The 25,626-nt window shown below is 36.6% G+C and overlaps 2 protein-coding genes across 7 annotated transcripts in view; one reads left to right on the top strand and one right to left on the bottom strand.

Annotated features, from left to right (window-relative positions):
• LOC124353198 (ETS-like protein pointed) overlaps positions 1–25,626 on the top strand; it is a 357,362-nt gene that overhangs the window by 123,742 nt on the left and 207,994 nt on the right. The gene's annotated exons all lie outside the window — the stretch shown is intronic.
• LOC124353202 (ATP synthase-coupling factor 6, mitochondrial-like) lies at positions 14,642–23,714 on the bottom strand. 2 transcript variants are annotated; one of them, XM_046803092.1, is made up of 4 exons: positions 23,609–23,714; positions 19,591–19,748; positions 15,218–15,348; positions 14,642–14,741 (listed from the first exon to the last, which is right to left on the bottom strand). In XM_046803092.1, exons 2-4 carry the CDS (start codon positions 19,743–19,745, stop codon positions 14,719–14,721), a joined length of 309 nt encoding a protein of 102 aa, XP_046659048.1. In that variant the 5' UTR covers positions 19,746–19,748; positions 23,609–23,714; the 3' UTR covers positions 14,642–14,718. The 2 variants fall into 2 exon arrangements, with proteins under 2 accessions (XP_046659048.1, XP_046659049.1); XM_046803093.1 differs by having other exon boundaries at positions 23,573–23,697.

Here is a 25,626-nt window from a genome sequence, read left to right as displayed (position 1 = left end):
TTAATACATAAAGAGTTTTCCTCCAGCCACTGAAATAATGAGCTCCCGTCTATGAAAATTTGATTCTCCAGCTGTGGTTTACTCTTACTGGAGACTACGAGGGATGTGTCATCAGCAAATAAGTACAAGTGAGAGTCCGAAATACACCCGGCTATGTCATTTACAAAGAGGAGAAAAAATACAGGACCAAGGACCGATCCCTGGGGCACCCCGGTTCTGACAATTAGTTCTTGAGAAAGTTTTTTTTTTTAGCAGTCCGTCAGCATCCATATAGGGAATCTCAACCATCTGTTCTCGACCAGTCACATAAGAATGTATCCATTCAAACACATTGCCTCTCAGCCCAAGATACTCCAGTTTCCACAAAAGCAAAGTATGATCTACCACATCGAAGGCTTTAGATAGGTCTAAAAAGAGCCCATGCACATGTTCCTTGTTATCTAGAGCCTTTGTTACGTCTGATATAAGACTAAACATTGCGTTTGTTGTAGACAGACCCTCTCTAAAGCCATACTGATGTGCATAAAGAATATTGTTTGAAATCAGAAAAGAAGATAACCTTGCAAGAAAGAGCTTCTCGAATACCTTTGAAAACGTGGATAAAATAACTATAGGACGAAAGTTATTTATGTCATGATCACTGCCATTCTTTTTATAGGGGGGTTTTACGATAGATAATTTAAGAGCTGTAGGGAATATTCCCCCTCAAAAGAGCAATTAATCAAATATGTCAGTGGCCCAACAAGAAGATCAGCACAATTCTTCAAGAGATTAGATGATATTCCATCAAATCCCGCAGAGCTACCAGGCTTCAGCGATTTGATTACTTTAAGGACTTCTCCTTGATTTGCAGGAAAAAGAACCATCGACGAACACACTCTTTCAGCTGGGGAATAACGATAAGACATAGACCCAGATGAGTCAGCATGACTTTTAACTCTTTTGCCCACCTCAACGAAGAACGTGTTGAATCTGTCTGACACAGCCACTGGGTCCCTCAACAGTTTACCCTGCTCGTCTTTAACAAAAAGTTCTTTTGAAAGCCTTTACTCTTTTTCCAGGAATCATGTCATTAACAATATTCCAAGATGCTTTTTGTTTGTTGGTGGCTTTTTGTAAATGGCTAGTAATTGCAGCAGCCTTGGCAGAGTGGACACGTCTTCTAAATTCCTTTCTAAGATCAATGAAAGATCTCTTGAGGGGATGAGTTGAGTCTAAATCCCTAGACAATGAGTAGAGGAATAACATTCTATCACGGAGGTTCTTAAGATCCTCATCAAGTTTTATCCTGCCACAATATTTCCTTGTCCTAACTTTGGATGTTTTTTCTGGGAAGGCAATGCTGAAGCTGAACTCCACAGCAGATGGGACACCATCAAACTTCTCGCTCACATCCCTTCCAGCCACCATTTCTTTCCAGGATTCTCTTCGAAGAAGATTTGTGAAGATGCTGATGTTATTACTGGAAAAGAATCTACAGGTTTTAAACTTTAAATTAGTGAGCTGAGGTGAAACCGATAAAGAGATGCTCTCCAATTGTGCATGATGATCAGAAATCCCAGTGACAAGGACAGTGGATGAAGCCTGCTGTCTAGGGATATTTGTAAATATGTTGTCGATAAGAGAGCATGAACCGCCGTATTCTCTAGTGAACGAAGTAATTTCACTATAAAGGCCAAAAGATGAGACAAGTTCCACAACCCTTCCAGCACTCCCGCCGACAACTGAAAAATCCACATTGAAATCTCCGGTCAGAACCATCCACTCACCGCGCCGATTTACATGCTCCAAACAACGCTGCAATGACAGCAGAAAGAATCATAATCAGCAGAGCCTCCACCGGGAGGTCTGTACAGACAGATCACCACCGAGGCATGACGACCGATCCCAATCCTCACTGCAGACAACTCGCACACACCCTCAACAGCAAAACCCGACACATCAAGCGGTGATACCTTGCACGAATCACGTGTTAAGATACAAACACCTCCCCTCTCCATATTGGCTCTACAAAATCCACCAGAGACACTATATCCAGGGAGACAAAATGAATCAAGTTCCGATTTTTTTAGGAAGTGCTCAGATAAGCATAGAATCTCCGGAGAGTAGAGTTCCAGCAATACTTCAATCTGGCACAGCTTGCTCTTCAATCCCTGAACGTTCTGGTGAATGATTCTGAAGCATATAGAAGGATTACTTAGGTCACCATTTCGTTTGCAGCACTCTTCTCTAAAAAAGGCTTGTCGGTTCTGGATGGGATGCGAGGGAGAGGCAAGGTATCCGAGTTATGGGAAGCCAGCTGGGGGAGTTGGCCGAGGGGAGACAAGAGTTCTGGCCACTAATTGATACCGGAGTAGGGAGAGGGCTGGGATACAACCTGACATTGAGTTGAATGTAAAGCATCTTGAGTACCCACATGTGTGGCAACAGAGGAAGTGGAGAAGCCCAGCTCAAGGACCTCTTGGATAGATTTGAAAAGAAGCTGGACGAACACTCTTTTACCAGTCAAATTGAAGTGTAGGCCCATTCTAGAGTAATAGGATGGTCCTCTGATAGGAGTGAGGGATAAGAAAGTTATAGTTTTCAGGGAGGAGACAAGGTTCTGAATCTGGGTGTTTAGAGATGAAATTAGATCATTCAAAGAAGGCTTATCATGTCTATATGGTAAACCCACTAAGACAATGTTAGTCTTTTCAGCCACCTTTAACATAGATTTGACACAGTCAAGGAGCCCAACGATATTTGTCTCTACATCATTTGTTCCTGCAAATAATATCAGGAAGTCATTAAAATCCATACCATCAGACACCCTGTCTATCTCCTCAATAACATATCACATCCTACCACTGGGCTTAACATAGCATAACAAATCAACAACATCATACAATCTGTCGTGTAACAAGCCACTCAAAGAGCGACCATGGCTGTCTGAGAGGACCCTGATTTTTCGTCTCACATTAAGATTAGATGTCAACTTCAGGCCAGCTGGTACAGAGAGAAAAGATTTATTAGAGATAGGCCTTTCAGTGGATGACTTAGGTTTAGTTTTAGTAAGAAGAGGCTTAGCCCCCAGCATCAGTCTGTAAGGAAAAAGACTTCACCCTTGGACTGGGTCGAGAATACCTGTGGCTGTTAACACTTTTGTGGTTACTAGTACCAGCCTTAGACATGCTTTTCTGACTTTGGTTCGAGTGTTTAATCCATTTACCAGAAGGGTTTTTGAAAGCATGTGCAGAGTTCAGATCAGAGTCCTTAAGCTCAGCCAATACATCAAATCCATTACTAATGTTTACAGTAGGCTTAGTTACAGAGAGTGCATTACTAGATGTCTTATGACGTTTCCCTTTACCCTGCACCACAGTCCACAACGGCACCATATTATGGTCCACCTCAGTCAGGTCCGTCTGGCTTGAAACAGTTCTACATGTTTGAGACTCAGCACTGGATTTTTTGGGTTGCTGGATGGTTTTACAAATAGAGGGTGGGTCACTGATGGACTTAGGAGATAGCAAGCCAACAAACCAATCTCTGAGTGACAAGCCATCATACAAACGGGTTTTACAATAGCCCTCAACAATGAGTTTAACGTTTGTTAGGACATTAATACCACACTCAAAGCTATTCAGTTGCTTAAAGCATGGCATTTCAATCAGATTGTACCCAATTTTAGCTCTTGACAAAAATATTTCTGCACTTCTCAAATTCATACCAGTAACAGAATCAAAATGGAGAGCACATTGGCCGAGCTTATCAAGAACTAAAAGGCTCCAATGCGATCCGGAGTCCTCCTTGCTAGCATCCAGGCTATCGCTAATACAACAGAAAGCAAATCTAAAACTAGAGAACTTAATAAATTCAAGTTCATGGTCCACATCTTTCTGGACTCCCTGCTTGATGAATTGAGTTATGGCTGGTCCGAGAAAAAGCACCAAGTTCTGGAGAGCAGGATCATTTCCAAAGGAGTTGAGGTACCCATCAATGATCGAATCACCAATCCATAAGTCCTTGGTTGAGGGGGTATGGTTCCTCGAATTAGGGCTGACCTGCTGAATCTCGTTGTCAATGGTCTGGGTTGAGACAGAAGAGCCGACTCTTGAAGAGAGGAAATCATCAAGTTGACTTCTCAAAACTTGTTTTTCCTTCAAAAGTTTAGTGGCATCCGATTTTAGGCAGGCAACCTGATCGTTCAGGACCCTAAGCTCATCCTCGAGTTCAAGCCGTTGGAAGTCAGAAGTAGTTCTTGAGAGCTTAAGATCGTCCACCAATTTTAAAAGGGTTTCGTTACCAGCCCTCAACTCGCTCACCAGAAGATTGAGCGAGGCTATCTTCTCAGTGTACTTGTCTTCGATAGATTCCTCCATCAGAGAATAGCTGTTTCTAAGAACATGCAGTTCCTGCTTCAAGCTCTCATTTTCTGCAGTGACATTAAGCAGTTCAGGCATTGAGTCATTAGGGCTGACAATCAAAGAGTTCCCCTCAGAGACCACGACACAAGGAAGACTTGCCAATTATTGTTGACAAGATGGCTGTTGTGTTGTAGTGGTTTTCGTAGTGCTGTTGAATTGATACCGTATTTAATCTTCTGTCTACTTATAAGCTTTATCAATACAATAATTTGAACAACTTTGGTCCGTGAGTTGTTGTATGTGATAGATGTTAATTGTAACTAATCACTCACTGGAAGAACTCGCACATTAATACTGCCCTAGTCCTACGAAAACCAGGACTGTTTGCTGTCTGCTTTTTTTTTTTTTTTTTTTTTTTTTCTCTTTTAAGCCTCAGCTTTAAGCTATGCTGGCTTCGATGTACACTGGTTTATTATTACACTGATATTTATTAGCAAAGTACTCTGATTTATTACACTGGTATTTATTTGCAAAGTACTCTACTGTAGACCTCTGACTTGATTGCGCGCGAGAGGAATGCGGCAGCCATTGCTGGGGCGCTTCTCCGTCACCGTCTACGACCCCAACCGAAAACATCGGTTCTGTCAACATTGACAGCCCAACCCTCTGAATATACCTCTTCATATCATAATATCACTATTACACTATTTGTAGCCTATTCAACACATTTATTTTTTTAATAAATAGTTTTATTTCTGGAGTAAACTTCATGATGAACACTTGATACTTGGTAATTGGCAATAGAAAACACAATTTCAAATTGAACTTTTATTATTATGTAAACATAAACCAGAATAAGTTGTGAAATACATGAAATATATTGATAATACATTATAATAAATATGTTGATAATATATTATAATAGTTGGTGTATAATTAAAAAAATATAATAAACAGAGTATTTTTGTTAAATATTTTATAAACACTGAAGTGAGAAGTGGTAATTTACAGTACGGTATTTGCCCAATACATAATACATTGTTTAAGTTAAAAGTTACAAGTTGATATTTGAGGAAGTTGATTCTATTTGATTTCTAACATAAAAAAGGGAAAACAGCAGGAAATTTTGCTACTATATATATATATATATATATATATATATATATATATATGGTATTTTACGACTTACAATTTAATCATCACTTGTACTTGGAAGAGGTTGAGCCAGTTCACTGTCAGATATTTCTTCCTCACTGTCATCTGACACTTCACTGTCACTGCTGTCCATTCCGCCCAACTCAATCACGAATTTGTCGATGGCATCTTCCATCAAGCCGTCCTGTTCCCAGTAGTGTTGTTCTAGCTTCAAGGTGTGGTTTGTGAAGCCTTCCCAGTCGATCTTGCTAACAGAACTTTGCGCTTCTCGTGTTGCCTCTTCCAGTTTCGTTAGTGACAGGTCTCCTCTTATGTTGTTTCCTTTCACCACTCTCTTGATTTTAGCCCAGGCCAGCTCAATTGGGTTTAATTCACACATGTAGGGTGGTAATCTGAGAACCGCATGGCCTCGCCTCTTTAACGCCACGTCGATGCGATACACCTTTTCTTTAGGTTTGTGCTTTTCTATCAGCTCGTACAACTGAAACTTTTTCATATCTGCTGAGCATTGTATGTTGTTACTCTGCAGCCAGTCTATCATTTCCTTTTTCACAGCGTACTTTGTTGGCGCCTTATTTTCTTGATGGCAATGATAGGGTGCATTGTCCATTACAATAACACTTTTTTCTGGAAGGTTAGGCAGGAGTTTTTCTTCAGCCCATTTCTCAAAATTATTACCATTCATTTGTTCGTGGTAATCCCCCGTCGCTTTACCCGCCCTAAAAATTAAAGCATCCCCTTTAAGAAATCCATCTGTAGAACCCGTGTTTACAACAATCAGTCTGTTGGATGAACTTGTGTTCGTCAACACACCAGGCACTTCATCACTACTCCAGCACTTCCCGAATGTCAAATTGTTGTCCACCCATGTCTCATCAATGTAAAATATTGGTCTTTTTTCATGTCGAAACCGTTGGATATCTCTCAAATAACGAGCACGCCAATTAACTATGTCTGGCCGCTCAATAAGAATTTTTCTTAGTTTGTTACACAAACCGTTTCCACTTAAATCCCATTTGGTGCAGGAGTCTTCGTAGGGTTTCTTCTTTCCAAGGGAAGTCAAGTTTGTCTTTTATAGCAATTAACAGTTTAGGAACAGTGGGCACTTTCTTCCTCACTAAATAAAAGTCACTCACCACATCTCGAACGACTCTTCTATCAAAATCATCCATATAAAATTTCTTCTCCTCCGAGTACGGCCTTTTCTTACCAGGCGTAGTTTAAAGGTGTCTCTCCAGCTGCATCTCCTTCCTTTCTAATGCTAGAAATTGTCCTCACCGAAACACCAGTGTAATTCTTGACTCGCAAATTGCTCTGTTTCATTAAGTGCTGCAAATTACCAGTTCTCGCTTCTTCGTCACACTTAATTATCACTCTCCTTATCACTTCTCTTGCTTCACTATGCACAGTCTGTCCTCTTTTACGCACCGACGCCATTCTCACAACTAACTAGTAGCTACTGAGCGTGTAACAGCGCTAGCGCAGTGACTTTCCGTGGCGCCGTACACAAACATCATGAATAGTACGTGCGGTTGCTAGGCAACGACCTATTTGGCCCAATCGCGGAGCGGAACTTCCCCCTCACCCCTGTGTCCCCTCGCACGCAAACAAGTCAGAGGTCTACAGTAATCGTGTCTATGCCTGATTGGACCTCCCCGGGATTTGAACCCGTGATCTCTCAGTTAGAGAGCCGAGACTATATCCATTAGTCTACGGAGGAGGACATTGCTGTCTGCTTCTTGTAACAGTAACAGCAGTCCGTTCCTTCATTCCGCAATCCACATCACATCTCTGTCAAGTCACTAACAGCATCTAAAGATAGCATCAGAAACACGCCGGCTGAAATCCACAGCCTTCTAGATATGATATACAACACTATATAAAATTCTTTGCTGTTGGGACTGATTATCTTATACATTTATTTGTGGTGGATTGTACAGCTGCGGATTTGGGGAACTGATAATGATGGCTTCTACGATACCTGCTTGTGTTATATGTATGAAAAAAGTACTTGATCAGGAGAAGGCCATTGGTTGCGATGGACCTTGTGACCGATGGTTTCATATTGATTGTATTAAAATGTCAGCGGCGGAATATGCAAAGTTTGCAGGCAATAAGAAATTGTCATGGAACTGCAATCGGGTTGATTGTTTAAAAGATGTCGGAAACCCCATTAATCATTTGATTGTTCAGATTTCTGACCTTGCTGGGAAAATGGATCATCTTATTTCGAAGGTTGATTGCTTGAAATCTGAGGATATAGCCCCCATAAAGGAGGACATTAAAGCTTTAAACTCTAAGATTTGCTCTTTGGAACCTCGACTTCTGAATACGGAATCAAAAATAACCACTCTTGAACAGGACTTTGAAAGTTTGAAAGATACTGTTGTTGGCTCTGATACAGAAGCAATTATTGGCGAACTAAATGATAGGTCACAGCGTGCCGCAAATGTCATAATTTATAATCTAGGGGAGTCCACTAGTTTCTACCGTAAAAAATAGGCAAGACCACGACCTCAACCACGTGTCTAACTTAAACACTGCTCTGAAAATAAATTTGCCCCTTGAACGTGTAAGGACTATTAGACTGGGTAAGCTAATTCGTGGTAAGAATAGGCCTCTTAAAGTGATATTCCAGTCGTCAAATGATGCCAGAGTATTCACTTCTAAATTTTCTCAGGAGTTGGTTTCATCAGCAAATGGTGATTATGCAAGTGTCTCGATTGGTAGAGATCGCACTCCTAAAGAACGTCAGTATTTGCAGGAAGTTAGAAAGGAACTTGAAGAACGTAAGAAGAAAGGTGAAACTTCCTTGACCATCAAATACACCCATGGAATCCCTGCTATCGTTAAAGGCATATCAAAAAACGAATAAACTTTAAAGACCAGACCGATCTGCATGTTTACTTTCAGAATGTCAATGGTCTTAGAAGTAAGTTAAATATTTTGAAGCTCGCCGTTGCTGAAAGTAATTATGATATTATTATCCTCGTAGAGACAAACCTTGTACCCGATATAGATGATGCTGAACTTGGCCTTACACATTATCAGATATATCGTTGCGATCGTTCAGATGAAACCTCAAACAAGATGAGCGGTGGCGGTGTTATTGTGGGTATTCATGACATATTGGTCTCCCAAGAGATAGTGCATCGTGCTTGCCCTGTTGAGTGTGTTTTTGCATCGGTTAGATTTACTGGTTTTTCTACGTTTCTAAGTGCTGTTTATCTTCCACCCAGCATGCCAGCCAGCCAGTATGTGGACTTCTGTGTTGCCTGTGAGGAGGCATTACTTTCTGCAGGCACAAAGGGGCCTATTCTTATAGTTGGAGATTTCAATTTGCCTAACAGGGACTGGACATGTTCCATGGATGCTGAGCGGGATTCTTCCTTTCGGTCTGTATTGGGTTTTGTTAACCTCTTTCACTTGCAACAGTTTAATGGGGTTAAGAATGACCGGGAAGTTGTGCTGGATCTTGTATTCTCCTCATTGAAGAATGTATCGGTTGAGCTGGCTTTGGATCCGTTGATGCCTGTCGAGTCCCATCATCCTCCTTTGGACATTGAAGTTGTGTGCAATGGCAATATGAAAACAAGAAATACAGTTAATAAGTATGATTTCAAAAGATGCAACATGGAAGCGGTCTTTCAAGACTTGCAGCTCTGGCAGTACCCTATTTTGGATGATTGTGAAGATATTGAGTATTCCTTTACACACTTTTGTACTAGCCTGAGTTCCCTAATTAAATCTCAGACTCCAATGAAAGGTTTAGGGAAATCTTCCTTTCCCTGTTGGTTCTCCCCGGAATTGAGGAGACTGGTTCTGTTGAAGAGGAAGCTTCATAGTCAGTATAAGGCTACTTCTGATATGAATATTTACACGGAATTTAGTCGCGTGAGAGGGCAGTGTAAGGAACTTTCGTCACTCTGCTATCAGCTGTATATTGAGCGGGTGGAAGGAGCTATGGAGACCAATGTTAAGGCTTTCTGGGCTCACATAAATCATACTAAGGACTCTGCTAGGTTTAATGCTTGGATGTGTTTTGAAGGATCTCAGGACATCTGTGAACTCTTTGCCGATCACTTTTCTTCAGTGTTCAGGCCATCCACTAGGAGACCTTCCTATGGGGACTGCTTGACTATCGGTTCTTTCACTGAGTTCTCTGCCTCTTGTGACGAAGTTGAAAAGATCCTCTCTTCTCTAGATGTTAATAAGGGGCCGGGGCCTGATGACATACCACCCTCGATATTGAAGTACTGCAGTTGCATTCTTGCTCCCCACTTGACTTTATACTTCAACCGATTTTTGCACTTGGGTATCTTTCCTCAATGTCTGAAGACAAGCTTTATTACACCCATTTTCAAGAGTGGAGCTGTCTCCGATATAAAAAATTTCAGGCCAATTTCTATACAATCAACATTGGCAAAGGTGTTTGAATCTCTGGTTCTTGCTAGACTATCTTTTTTCTTTAAGAGTCACATATCTAGGGCCCAGCATGGCTTTTGTAGTGGTAGATCAGCTTTAACAAATCTGGTAATTTATCAGGATGATATTATATCAGCCTTTGCAAGAGGTCATCAAGTTGACAGTATATATATCGACTTCGCTAAGGCTTTTGACAGGATGAGCCATGTACATCTCTTGGCTAAGCTTAGCAATATGGGTGTCGCTGGACCCATGCTGCGGTGGTTTGAAAGCTATGTTAGTGGTCGTCACCAGAAGGTCAGATATAATGGGGCAACCTCTCGGGCCTTCCCTGTGCTTTCTGGAGTCCGTCAGGGCTCTCTGTTGGGCCCTGTATTGTTTACCATATTTATAAACGATTTGACTTATATTATCAAACACTCAAAAATATTACTTATTGCATATGATGCTAAAATATATAATGAAGTAGCCTCAGAACTTGATTGCAGATTGCTCCAGGATGATTTGAATAACGTACTATTGTGGTGTTCTGAGAATGAAATGGAATTGAATGTATCTAAATGTGCAGTACTATCCTTCTCTCGAAGAACTGACACTCTGATCTTCAATTTTTCTCTTGGAGAAGAGCCACTTACAAGATCTTCTGTGGTCAAGGACCTTGGAGTTACAATGACATCTACATTGAGTCCCGACATTCATTTAGACTGTATTAGTAGGAAGGCAAGTTCGGCCCTTGGATTTATTATCAGAGTGTCCAAGGATGGTTTTTCTCCTGGAGCGTTAAGGACACTTTATATTCATCTAGTTCGCCCCATCCTGGAGTACTGTTCTCCTGTCTGGTCACCATATCAACTAGGCCACATTGATCTTCTTGAGGGTGTTCAGAGAAAATTTCTTCGGGTCATTGGTGTACAACTTGGATTTCGTTATGCGGATGTTCCTTTGGATGACCTAAGCCACCATCTTGGACTTCAATCCTTGGATTTCAGACGTAAAGTCCTTGATCTAATGCTCCTAAAGGGGATCATCTCAGCCACTGTGGACTCAACTGATCTGCTTGGGAGAATCGACATTCGTGCCCACCAGTCTCTTAGAACCAGACAACTTTTTGAAAGAAGATTCTGTCCAACCCAATATTCTTTCTTCAGTACCATACCACGTCTCCACCGTCTGGGGAACAGCCTTCCTGTTGGCTTTGATTTTTTCGCTGTCTGATGATGCTTTTAGGAGAAAACTCAGGAAACTCAGTGCTTTGTGAGCTGGCATGTCCTGCTGCAGTAACTTATGCATGTTGTATTTATTTATGTAGTAATTGTTGGTTTGTTGAATTTTTTTTGTACATATTTTAGCTCATCTAAATTTTGTATATCTTGTAATTATTATCTGATAGCATGTATCTGTTTACTTTTCTGTCCTCACTATAAATGAATTAAGTTTTTTGTTGAAGCTGATATGCATTTGGTGTATGTTGTAGCTTTTGTGTGTTAATTATTCGTTGTAATTACATACTTTTACCTCTTGTTATGATCATTGTCAATATTTGTTACAAGCCATGTATATTTATCTATTGCTATGGCTTTGCTAAAGTCATTATTATAAATTATATTGGTTCATTTTTTGCTATTTATGTGTAAGATTATATATATAAAGTCCAGTTGCATGTTTGGCTTGACCCATAGCTTGTAAGTAGTAGTTTGGTTTGAGTGATGTTGCATGTTTGGCTTGACCCTTTGTAACTGAGTTTGGATTTAGCCGTCTTTGTAGAATTATATTTGTAATATTGTTGTATATTGGTCCTCGACCGTTGGAAGTTGAAACATAATATGTTAAGTTCTCATACATACATACATATATATATATTTATCTTTTTGAATTTGTTATAATATTGATTCATACTTTGCATGTTATGTTACAGGTTACCGTATTTAATATCATAAATTATTCTTTTATACTGAATATATTGTTGTTCATCTTGATGTTGGCTGCAAGTAAAATTACTGTATATTGTAAAATGGTGTTAACCGTATATGAATAAATAAATAAAGACTGTCAGAAGAAGAGCAAACAAAATCTGGTATCTCCGGAGGTGTTATATTCGATTGTTCAGGCTCATCTCCAGTTGGTTTGGTAGAGACACCATTACAATAGTTTTCAGCCTCCGTTAGAGCGGCATTAAATGGCTTATTTCTAGCTTTCGGAATGCCATAAAGATGCCTAGTTCCATCGAAAGAAAACATACAGCGTGAGCTGCAGGTTGCAACTTCTCCCGTTCCAAAGAATTCAACCTCATATCGTGAATTTCCTCTGTATGTCGCAACACAGTCAGCAACTCTAGCGGGCCAATGGGGATAACCCTTGATCTTGACGAAAACAATTTCTCCGGTGGTAAAGGAGACAACAGGATTAATGTTCATCGTGAATTGAGTGCCCAAAGTATAATAATAAATAATACTGTCAGTTACAAGAACAGAACAATTCCATGGAAGTATCCATAAAATTATTTTAATGTCCAAGTGACAATAAATAAGAGTATTTTATTATGAAGAAAAAAAATGCAGGTATTATTGTAAATAAAATACGGTGTCAGCATTTATTAAATAAATATGGAAACACTATTAGTGGCTGAGAAAGTCTTAATGTTATCTGCTGCACAACAATGAGGTTCAAAGTACACCAGTTGAGTCATTAACAGCTGATGGCAAGCTGTACAGGTTATCCCTTCACTGCCTGTGTATGCTTGAAAATCCAATTGCTGAAGTATTGCAGGAAACAACCACTGTAGTCAAATTTCTGAGTTTATTTTTGTGAAATAAAATAATTTTTGATCACAAAACGTCTTCTTAGGTCACAGTCACAAATACTTATTGAAAAAGAGTGCTTATCTTGGAATTTAAAATGTGTTTTGCAAAGAAACAAATGAAAATGTGCAGTGATAGAAACATGTGCTTTTTAGAAATTCTGTTACAGGTAATATTTATAATTAATTATTTGTTTGAAACTAGAATAAATGTTAACTTTTAACTGTTTCAAAAGTTAAGGATACTTTACCACAGATTTTCCCACAACTTCAGCACTGTTTTACTAAAATGTTCACTAAATAATAAAAAAGTTCTTATAGTGCTAAAAAACTCTAAACTGCGAAGGAGATTAACATGATGAGATATCCAAACAACATGATGAGATATCCAATCAAACAACTCAATTTATGAATAAGTCATGAAGAATTCCAAAGCTCTTAATTATTTTTAAAAACCATCAGAAAGATGTGTCCCCCTGTGTTAATACACATCAAAAGTCTCAAGAATTCTCCATAACTTTCACCAGTGTCCAGTGCAGCCTTCTAATCTCAAGGTTTAAGACAGTAAAACTTTTATTTTTAAGTGACCCAATAAGAAAACATCACACAGCAACAGATCTGGTGAGCGTGCAGGCCAATGGAGATCACCGAAACGTGAAATCACGAAACATTTCTCTACAACTTCAGATGCATTGTTTGTGGCTCTATCCTTTTGAATGCTTCAAGTTTTGACTGCAAAAATGTGCATAGCGTTTTCCACATAACATTGAGAACTAACTTTGACAGCTGAACCACCATCCTCAGAAAAAATTAAGTCCAATGATATTAATTTTCAAGGCCACACATCACACTGTACAGTGGTTTTATATGGATTTCTTGTCGGTTGTTAGTTACCCAATAGCAACAGTTCTGTCTGCTTGTTTACAGATACATTCAAATGGAAGTAGGCTTCACTCATCATTACAACAGCACTGTCATTCGCGTAAAGCGTACTCTCTCAAAAAAAGGTTGATCAAAATCACATTCATAATCTTGTAAGGATGGAATTCCATCTCACATGTCAGGATGCTATCAATGTGATATCCCAAAGGTTGAAGCACGTCCCCTAGTCGAGCGATAAGGAATCCAAAGAACACAGGCTTTGACACTGTTAACATTTTGCAGAGTTCGTGTCATACAAGGATGACCAGTTGATTTATTTATTCTTTGTAACTGATCCTATAGCACGAAACAAGTTTACCGAACAAAGTACCTTGTTGCAATCAGGTAACCATTACGCATTACACGTGGAAAATCAGGTCTATCATAAACGGATGTCAAATCTATCTCGCCACCACCATTGTTTGAGGTTAGACCTAGACCTTCATCACTTTACTAACAAATGTTGGCAGAATGATTTCACCATCACTACGTTCACTTTCTTCAATACTCAATTCGTAATTGTTCTCTTACTCTGCAATGATCTCGGAATCAGAAACAAAGTGCCTGCTAACGACATATTCAGTTGACAAGAGCACCAAATAAATTATGTTAACACATCGAGTAATAAAAAAAACTGATGTCTTAAGTTGTTAGTATTAGTTCCTAAGACTGCCGTGCGATTACAGCCCCAACCGAAGGCATCACAGATGGCAATTGGAAGAAAAACGCGCCACAGCAATTTCAGATGCTGTCCGAAAAGTGGGTGGTGAAATTACAATGTCAAATGAGGTCCAACATCGAGTTGTAAGGAATAATTTCCAGATGATTCAGATCCATTATAAAACAATTTACGCATACTACTAATTTACATTTTGTTCCTTTTAGGTATTTAATTATGTACATAACTTCGCTATTTGTATTTTATAAGGCTGTGTTATTATTATAACACTTGACATTTATTGACTGTCAAAGTGATTAGAGGAAGAAACAAGATTACTCTACTTAAGAATTATTTTATTTAACACAATATAACAAGTGAAAACTGATTCTAGAGGTAGATTTTACAAGCCAAACTTATGAAGGAGACAGTTTTGCCTCTGAAACAAAAAATAAAAACAAAATTAGATGCTGTTATATTTTTATCAAACTAATCAATATACATCTATAATGATATTAAAATAGAGTATTAAAAAATAGTGAGAAAGATTTTTATAAAATGATGGCTAGATACAGTGACAATTCAAGATTTAAACACAATTTTAGATTATTGATCAAATTAATAGCCAACAAATATTAACTTGAAGACTCTTGGAGCAATTGGAAAATTCTTTAAATGTTAATAAAAACAATTCGGAAAAGTATTGATTTCAATAACATTTAGTAATATTTAAATATTAACTTGTTGACTACGTACTCCAATAAAAGTTACCAGTATTTATTTTACACATTTGAAAAACTCGCGTGCTTTAATAAAAGATTTAATTTAATTTAGCAAAATTATCTAAAATTTTGTTATGAAAATAATTTTATTACATAATTTATGTTACTCTCGATGAATCAACAGAACAATTACCTGGGAATTTAAATTCAGGGAACTTGGTCATGTCTACGCCAGAACCACCACCAAACTGCCTTGCCACTCTATCCAGCTCCGACTGCTTCTCCTTCTGGATCTCGGGGGTCGGGTCTACCAACTTTCCCCCACTATAAAACGTAACACAAAGCCTTAGAACATAATATCAGGAAACGTGATTATTTCTGTTTACCCTTCCACTAAAAATTCCCACCACTCCAGGTTCACAATTTCGGTCTTTGGTGTTGACTTTATCAGCTACCAAATAACAAAACATTACGTTGGAAAATAAACTCGGCCTTCAGTGCAGTCACCTACACCAATCTGACTGCTTCTTCTGGATCTCTACGACTGTGTCCACCAGCTTACCCTAAATACACAACACAAGTAAAAATTACATTGTAACATAAACTTATGTTTAAGACCATCTATACACCATAAAACTACGAGGCGTGCTCAGAAAGTAAGTACAGTTTAAAAGAAAAACAAGTAAAACAATTTTTTTCTCCCTCTTGGGAGAAAATCAATCAGCAAAACACCTATCTGATCCCAAAAGACAGTGCAAATGATTTTTTTGTGCGGACATTGTCGTCTTGAATTTTTGTTTCTTCGGGGATTGCGTATGCTACCACTCCATTGACTGCTGTTTGGATTCCGGTGTGACATGACGGATCCAAGTTTCATCACCTGTCACAATTTTGTTTAAAAAATTCTCACCATCATTACTGTACCATGTGAGGAAAGTTAAAGCACTTTGAGTTTCTTGGTTTTGTGCTCATCAGTAAGCATTTTTTGAAACCCATCGGGAACATAGCTTGTGATAACCTAAGCGCACATTTGTTCGACCGCCATTGAACATTCTAACCTACTTTCTCACCATCATTTCACTCATCACGTCTTCTCCGTAAACATCTCAAAGTTGACGAAAATTTCAGCCGGTTTCACATTCCTTGCGTTCAAAAATCTTATTACAGAACGAATCTCACAATCGGCGGGATCATTAATTGTTTTAAAACATTTTAAACGTTCAGAGAAAACTGAAAACACAAAGCACAACAACTAAAATGACATGAGTCGATAGCCAGTGAACAAGGATGACTAGTGCGCATGCGCAGAACACCGATTGTAGCGCTATGGTGGCAGTTGAATGAAACGGTACTTACTTTCTGAACAGCCCTCGTATTAAGAAACCATCTATTAAGAAATGACATTGTTTTGGATCCTCAATATATTTAACGAACCATAAGGCAAAATCTTAGTAACATGATTATTTTATTTTAAGACAGGTTCCATCATTGTTTAGACGTCACAGTGGACAACCAGTTCCTCTAAACCTCCTTGAAGGAAACATTATGTCAGTTAAGACTGGCATAACTCTACTCAGTTTTATCATCATAACACCCTTCACGTGACATGCACAGTCAGGTCTGTGGATGCTTAATTGAATTGTTCAATTATCAATGAGATCATGCAGCAATGCAATTCCCTTAATAAGAATTTCTCTAAGTTGTTTTTAACTGTGCAACAAAGTTTTCTTGTTTTTTCACTGTAACTTGGTGCATTTATGGTTTGCGTCTCTGGTAAGAAATTCAACATGCAAAAGCTCTTGTCCGTCTCAGAACATGTTTTGAGCTAAATCAGTGTTTTGAATTTCAGTCTTTTATGGGGTCTTATGAGTTCGCACTCGTTTCAATTCTAGAGAAATGTGGGAAGTTTTCTCATCAGTCATGGTTAAAAAATTTCTCCCCTTTCTCATTATACCCAGATTAAACACAGTTTGTGATACACAGTTTCATACAGAACATTTCTCAAAATTAATCTGCAATCATTGCCACGGTCTATTGTCTCTAACTTTCTATATCTTTAATAAAGTATACCTTCAAATTTAACAATATTTCAAACTGAATCTTTGTGGATGATAAGTGTCTATTTACATAAAATAGCCTATTTGTGTGTGTTTTTTTCAGTGTTTCTACGAAGGCTATCCAGAAAGTAGATTAAATTTTTGATATAAACAAGAAAACAAAGTACAAGAAAATAATTGTATTATATACATTTGAAAGTGATATTAAAATGGTATTTTTCAACATAGTCATCACACAGATTTAGGCACTTGTTATAGTGGTGAACTAGTTTTGAAATTCCATTTTTTATAAAATTCTGCCTCCTGAGATTTCAACCAAGTAGTCACCCTCCTGCAGTTTCACATCGTCATGGAAGTCCCCACTCCATGTAACTTCATTGACTGTAATTTCATTTTGCAATTCACGTGTTTTTACCCAAGTCACGTCTTCTGTAATAATTCGATTGAGCAGCGAGTCACCATATTTTTTCGCAAGTGTCCAAAAATGTCAATGAAGCAGCCATACATACGCTGATTTTTATGGCTTTCTGTTATGATTTTCAGTAACCATCTTGCACAACATTTATTGTAATCTAACTTCTGCATAACAATTTCGTGTAACAGACTCCTTGTAATTTGAGGAAAACTAAGTGGGAATTCTGTATTGTGAATCGGCGGTCTTCTTTAATCTTCTCATCGAGTTTAGAGATAATGTCATCAGTCACAATGCTTGGTCGTCCACTTCGTTAATTATCACACACATTAGTTCGGCCATTTTTTAAACCTAATGCACCACTGACGCACTCCACCTTCAGTAATCACGTTTCCATAAACTTAACAGACTTGGCGATAAATCTCAGTTGGTTTATCATGCTTAACCAACAAAAACCGTATTACCGACCACACTTCACAACTCGTAGGATTTTCCAATTGCTTTTAAACTGCTCTGTAACAACAAGACACAACAGTAACCTCTCACTAGCATGGCTGGATAGCCACTGATGGAGAAACGTGATATAAAAAAGGCTGTGATAGTCCTGCCTCTAGTGGCTACAGAGCCAAACATAGTCTACTTTCTGGAGAGCCTTTGTATGTTAAGACAAGGAGGAATGTCCTTCCAACCCAATACATGGCTTTATGCTCTTTGGTCATAAAAACCTAATTACAGAATTTGTTTTAACTGCGTGTGCTTTGCATTGCTTGTCCTTATAGCAGATTAATATGTTTATAGTATGACCAGGAGAGAGCAAATATATTTTCATTACTTAAAGCTTTGAATTATTAACATTTAAGATAAATATACATATCAACACACAATATATTATTGTTAAATATAGCAAAACTTAATTATATTTACTCCAAAATAACTAATTTGGTATACCCCCATATTAAGTATAATTAAACATGCAAATAACTGATTCAAAGATGGAAAAATACCACTTTAATAAAAGCCGTAAGAATGTAATGTGGAATGTAACAGGTGTTTTTTTATTATGAGACTCTGGATCACTTACATGATTATTCTTGAAGCCCAAACTGTTAATAAAGAATTCTATGTGCAGATTTTCAATTAACTAAAATGTGCTTTGAAAGGAAACTTCCAGAAAATTAATAACCAACAACTGGTTTTTTTGCAACAAAGCTTTGCAAAATCAAGTCTTGCTTGTGGGACTATACCTTGTTAATATGTCAACTTTGGAACACGGTATTCTCTTGACCTGACACCAGCAGCAGATTTTTACTCGTGAATGATATTGAGAAGATGACATTAGTTCATTTGGTAATATTAAATGTGATGAACCAATTGAAGGAGCTTTCAAAAAATGGATTAACCACAAGTGTTTTTAACAGCTGTACGAAAGGTAGAACAAGTGTGTGAATGCAGAAGAAGTATAATTTGAAGGAGAAAGGTAAAATCACTGTCTAGATATTTTAAATAGATTGTAATTCACTGATTCTGAGACATTTTTACTTTACCTCACAGATCCATTTAATATTTCATATTGAAATGGTAAACAATATATATAATCATATGTGACTATAATTTTATGAGTGTTTTATTTTTAAGAGACGTGTTTCTCATTATTGTCTTACTGAACTGAGAAAAGATTTTCCATTTATATTTCTAGTCTATTGAGCCAAAATTAAGTCAAATTTCATTTAAGCCTTTTACAGAAAATATTACTAAGACCAAAGAATTGCATTAATCTAACTGATTTGTGTAACTGTTACAGTTTTAATGAGATTTGAATCATTTCAAGGATGCCCAAATTTGATTTCCGACTAGGTTTATACCACTGAACTACAGATTTGCTAATATTATTTTTACTATTGATGACACCAGCGTGATAACATTCTAAAATGTCCCAAAGCTTATTTTACGAATGTGATGCAAGATGCGGATATGATTCCTAAAACCTTTCTACCTCCAGTATCCCAGACCAAGCTATTGACTACCCCGATCAGGTCATCCTACCTTCTGGATGTTACACACACACCATGTTTCATAACCACGTAAGTAAGACCAGACCTGCTTTTCTGCTTGTACTCTCGGATCTTGTCCAAGAACAATTGCTGGATAGGATCAGAGGCTTTTTGAAGAGCCGGGGCTGTGATTCCGATGTTACGTTTTGTGATCCTAGGGAGCGCAACCCTAGCTCTGGTTAAAATTGTGGTGGCTTGCATTGTCTGAAAAACAAAAATCTTCATAAAACAATTATATACGAGAAAAACAGATTTTATTAATTTGATAGACTAGAGGACAGTTTTACGCCAACTTCCTAGTAACAGTTCCTCCCCTCCTGTCCAAAATTATTGTTGACTTTAAGCTACACTATTACATAGCTCTCCTCATTCGCTAATAATTTTGGTAAACAATCTGAGAGCTACCTTAAGTCTTTTACTTCAAAAAGATCGTTACAGGAGAATTTCTATTGTATGAAAACAATTTTGTCATAATTCACAGTAAAATACACACAAAAAATAAATTATAAACAAACTGGTTTAGGTACTTTGGTATTATCCGAAGGCTACTATTATGGAGTAGTTTTTTCTCACCGGAGACCTAAAAAACTACATTATCATAAAAGAACAGACTTTATTTGAATTACTACTGTGAAAATTACATGTCATTATGACAATTGATTCTTGTTTTCTGCATCCTGAAAGGAAGCGATATCGGTGAGAAGGAGGGCACTCTATTTTAGGTCTGTAGTAAGAAAAACTATTCCAAAAATAGTGGTCTCTGGATAATACCAAAGTACCCTGTTCTTTTTTACAAATTACTGTTTCAGTTTCTCATATGATACAAACAATATAACGGTTGAAAAACAATGTCGATTGGTAACCAATTACAAGCTAAAAATAAGCCAAAATCACTAAAAATACAGTAGAACTTACCGGCTTTCATTTTGTATATCATTTAAAGGTCTGCACCTGTTATTTACAATGATATAGGCTACTGATCATAATTGCTAATTCCAATCAACCATATAACAGCAGATTGTACTTAAGAAGAGACCATGTGGACTGAAAAACAATTTGTTGATGCTATGGTTAATCTTTTTACTACCAACATCCAGTCCTCCATCTACTAAATCTAGCCTAATCATACGGAACACTGCAGTGACGCGTATAAAATACCTCACTACCAATAGTAGCCTATAGCGATCCTTTCACAGCCAATTTCTAGTTCACCACCTGACTAAGTTATATGGTACGTCTATTTTTAACAGACATGTCTGGTGGAAGTAATATTAATTTGTGTTGTTTTATTTTATGAATACTTAAATTGATTTCACATAGACTATTAGATATAAGCTAAAAATAATCATGCACACCCATTCCAGTATAGAGTAGTTATTAGATTATCGTGCTTACATAACTGATAAAAATCTAAAACTGCTTTTAAAATTTAAACTGTCTTTAGCACTATAAATTTTTAACAGGAAACTAACCTTATTAGACTAAAAGTAATTATATATAGGAGAAATAAATGTTGAAGTACAGGAAGGGTAGACTCTAATAAGCAGCCTACACTCGTTATTCGGTTGTATTTTTTTTTTTCAAATGGTTTGATGGTTCTATCCAAAGGAATAATTCAATATTCCAATTTATTTAACTTAGTATATAATTTCAACTTATTAGTTACAGTAATTTTAATGTAAACAATAAACAGTGCAAGAAGTAACTAATATTTTGAGACTGAAAATGGCAATGAATATGAGGAAAATATGTGAGATATTTTCTCACAAGTGACGGGATTTGTTTAAGTGGCTTCTACATGTGGGTTTGGCTTCCGGTAACCTATGAGGAAAAAACTTTTCTCCATTTCATAAAGTGCGGTTACTCCTTGATATCAAGTTGGACAAGGGGTAGGGTACGATAAGCGGACCCGGTTTTTTTATATCGAAATTGGCAAACAATATTACTTAATCATAACCATCGATATAATCAATTGATACTGATTAATTATTTTGAACTATTAACTTAAATAGTATATATCAACAGCTGTAAACACTTTCAAATAATACACGTAGGGTAATATTATTCAATTTTTACATAAGTAACTTTGATTATTAAAAATGGCAGTCAATTTTAGAAAACTACATGACATTGCTTTGAAAGATGATAAGACATAAATAAAATATATTGTTTTTGTGGCTTCAACATGTTGGACTCGTACCGAAAAACCCATTATGTGAAATTTGTGGGAAAGAAACGTCTGTAACTGTGAGAGGAGCAAATATGGTAGTCTTCAGTTTTCCTAATTTTTGTTATAATAATTTGTTTAATCACTGTAAATATTAAATTGATATTTTAATGTAAAACATATGATTGTTATTGACGGCTATAGATACTTTTACATCGATTGATAATCTAGGATGTAAGATGCGAATATTAGGTATCGATGACTACATTCTTCGATATAAAAAACCGGGTCCGCTTATCATACCCTACCATGGACAAGTTATAAATATTGTAAGGTTTCTTTGATATCTAAGTTTAGGCCATAGTTGGTTTAGTTGTTTTGTAATTTTAGAGTTAAATTTATGTTTTTAAAATTGTAGGGTAGGGTACGATAAGCGGACCCGGTTTTTATATCGAAATTGGCAAACGATAGTACTTGATCATAACCATCGATATAATCAATCAATAGTGATTATTTTGAACAATTAACTTAAATAATCTATATCAACAGCCGTAAACACTTTCAAATAATACACGTAAGGTAATATTTCAATTTTACATAAGTAATATATGATTATTAAAATGGCAGTCTACACGACATTGCTATGAAAGACATGAGAGAAGCAAATACGGCCGTCTTCAGTTTTCCTAATTTTGGTTATAATAATTTTTGTTTAACCACTGTAGGTAATTAATATTAAATTCATATTTTAATTTAAAATATATGATTGTTATTGTGGACTATAGATACTTTTATATCGATTTATAGTCTAGGATATGAGATGCGAATATTAGGTATCGATGGTTACATTCTTCGATATAAAACACCGGGTCCGCTTATCGTACCCTACTCAAATTGTAATATATGAGATTCTTATTGTTACAGCAGTTTATTATAACTCTTATTGTGTACAATTTTTAAATATCGAAGTTGCAATAATATATCAAATAATTTCAGAAATTACAGAATTGTCCGTTTATTAAAGTCTCCCCTATGGGAATAGGCTAATGATCCTTTCCATGTATTCATGTTACTATTCTCATCGTCTTGTAATCATTCACAATGAAATCCTATGGAATTTGTATATGTTACCTGAAAGGTATCTTGAGGGATGTTTTTTCTCCATCACCAGCAGTGCGGGAAAACACCTAACTTACTGCAGGCCATAGGCAAGTAGGCTAATTTACAATCAGACCCTTCAAAAATTGTTATAGGTTCCTTAGTACTTTTAAATATCCTTCAAGATGAAATTCATGGTCTTAATAAGAACACTTCAATAAGAACTTTATAATATTCAGTGACTTTAGATTGTTATTGGTCTCCTAGTCCCCAAGATAGATGAAGTTAGGTGAATATAGGTATGTTAAAATAGGCTTCTTACTTTTAATATGCTGGTACTTTTCAATACTTTCAATTCATGGTGCCCTTTAAATTCATTTGATCATTATCAGTGGTTTTAATGTACAATATTTTCCCTCATTCATTTCAATGTTTGGGCCAAGGCTTCAAAAGTGGCATTGGTGTAAAAGTAAAAATATTAATCCTAGACTGAGCTTTTAAGTTTACAAGACTATAAATATATAACTTAAAGTATACCTAGGAATGTTATACATATTTTTATTTTATTAATGGGGCATATTAATAGGCTTATATCCTAATAATTCCTAATCCTAGAATGTACAGTATTTCCTACAAGGGCAAAAGGGTGAATATCATATGTGTACCTTACTGCAAAAATATATCTTTTTCTAAAATATTGAACCGAGTATATAATTTTATTGATACCATTAACAGATTGTTTCAAGAACCACTCAGTACTTACGGTTTCTAAAGATGTAGAAATGAAAATCTACTTTACACCAGCAGAAAATTTCGGTGCAGAAAGCAAGAACAAAAAAAGATGAGATTTTTAGAGGAAAACGTCTGAACAGCTGAATAGTCAAGAGAACGATGGATTAAAAGTTATAATATAGGTTTTGATACACTTTAATAACTCGCTGTAAATTAAATATTAATTCATGTTTTAAATGTATTGAAACATTTTGGCTAACATTTTAGTGAGACTAAATAGACAACAAAACAGTATTGTGAGTTAGTTTTTTAGTTGTTGCTTGTAGTAGTTTTCTCAACCAATCGCAGGCCTTTTCAAAGTACTTTTTTATCCCCAGAGCTGCTTACAGTATACCAACTTTCCAAAGTGAAAAAGAAGCAATTGTATTGTTTAGCTTGGTTATGAATAAGCCTATCAATTCAATTTTGTTCAGGCACAAGTTCAAACGTTGTTGAGTGTATCTTCTCCCCTCTGTTTTGTGTTTTGTTTATTTTATAAGTTTTGTTTATAATTAGTTTTCAGTGCATAAATAAATTGCGTTAAACGGTTAGCTATCTACCTACTTTACGCTAAAAAGTAAGTGGATTTATTTTTGATATCTTGTGTTTACAACATAACCTCGAATACGCCTACATAACCTAAGTTTTCAGATAGTGTAAGGCATATTTTAAAACTGTAATGTTCATTTAGTATTACAGTAAGTTATGAATATACTCTATAGTTATTATTATCCTTTTTACAAGGAAAAGGATGTGCTTAATAATAGACCTGATAACTTAAATATATAAAAAAAATGATGTTATAAACCTAATTATTATATTTTAGTTATTATATATCACAGAGCAAAATGAAAAAAATGGGTATCAATTTACAATAACGTGACCATGGAAAGGTATGTTCATTTTTTTTTCCTGATAGGCTAACTACAATTTTTCCTGAAAACAATAGTGAAGAAAAAATTTTGTCGGCAATGAAAATCAAAGGAGTTACGATTTTTTTGAAATCCTCTGAAAACTCTGTTTTTGACAGTACCTCTGGCAATTTTACTGAAATGATGCTGACTAGTACGTTAATCCTGTCAACGATGCCTGCCCGCTGCGCACTGCTTGCTCTTTTAAAAAAAAAAATAACTCGAGCTTGCAAAAGTTGAATCCCAGATCACGTGATGCCCCTGATCCTTAACCCTCCAAGTGTTGTTCAACAAAATTTTGTCGGTTATTTTCCATCCTTAACGCAATAATGCCCGAAAGGCATCAATATAATACAATAATATACTTTCCCCCAGTTTATGTGCACCTGTGATAATGATACTTGGCTATAAATGCCCAACCCATGAAAAAAAGTCCATTTTTCATGGTCACGCTAGCCTATTGTAAATAAATACCAAAAAATGTTTATAGAATTATCACGTCACCTACAATAAAGTTTGTTCTTACACGTTTTTATAATTTTATAAGATATTTATATAGCGGCTATAGGGCCTACTAAGCATTGGATAGACCAATTTTTAACAACTTCATGGAGATACTTGTGAACGCAATAATACCAATGCGCCAATGTTTTAATAGACATAGACTAGCCTTGGTACATAGACAGTATTTGAGCATAGCTTTAGTGAGTTCGTTAGTTTATAACAAACAAGGACTGTGGAGATGGTTCGCACTTGTGCAAAACTTTTAACTTGAATATTTCTCTGTATTGACCAAAAAATTACAAATATTTTTGGTATTTATTTACAATACCGTGACCATGAAAAATGGACCTTTTTTCATGGGTTGGGCATTTATAGCCAAGTATTATTATCACAGGTGCATATAAACTGGGGGGAAAGTATATCATTGTATTATATTGATGCCTTTCGGCCATTATTGCATTAAGAATGGAAAATAACCGACAAAATTTTGTCGAACAACACTTGGAGGGTTAAGGATCAGGGGCATCACGTGATCTGGGATTCGACTTTTGCAAGCTCGAGTTAATTTTTTTTCTAAAAGAGCAAGCAGTGCGCAGCACTGCGCAGCGGGCAGGCATCGTTGACAGGATTA

This window comes from Homalodisca vitripennis, chromosome 1 (genome assembly GCF_021130785.1).
Source record: "Homalodisca vitripennis isolate AUS2020 chromosome 1, UT_GWSS_2.1, whole genome shotgun sequence".
NCBI classification, from domain to species: Eukaryota; Metazoa; Arthropoda; class Insecta; order Hemiptera; family Cicadellidae; genus Homalodisca; species Homalodisca vitripennis.
This window is presented reverse-complemented; position numbering and strand designations above follow the sequence as displayed.

What these genes read in the sequence shown, in the direction of transcription:
- LOC124353202 (XM_046803092.1), bottom strand. Translation starts at nt 19,745, where the DNA reads ATGCAAGCCACCACAATTTTAACCAGAGCTAGGGTTGCGCTCCCTAGG. An exon ending in GAGTACAAGCAGAAAAGCAG is followed by an intron (nt 15,349 to 19,590) that starts GTCTGGTCTTAC and finishes TACGTTTTATAG; the next exon opens with TGGGGGAAAGTTGGTAGACC. An exon ending in CCCTGAATTTAAATTCCCAG is followed by an intron (nt 14,742 to 15,217) that starts GTAATTGTTCTG and finishes TTTTTGTTTCAG; the next exon opens with AGGCAAAACTGTCTCCTTCA.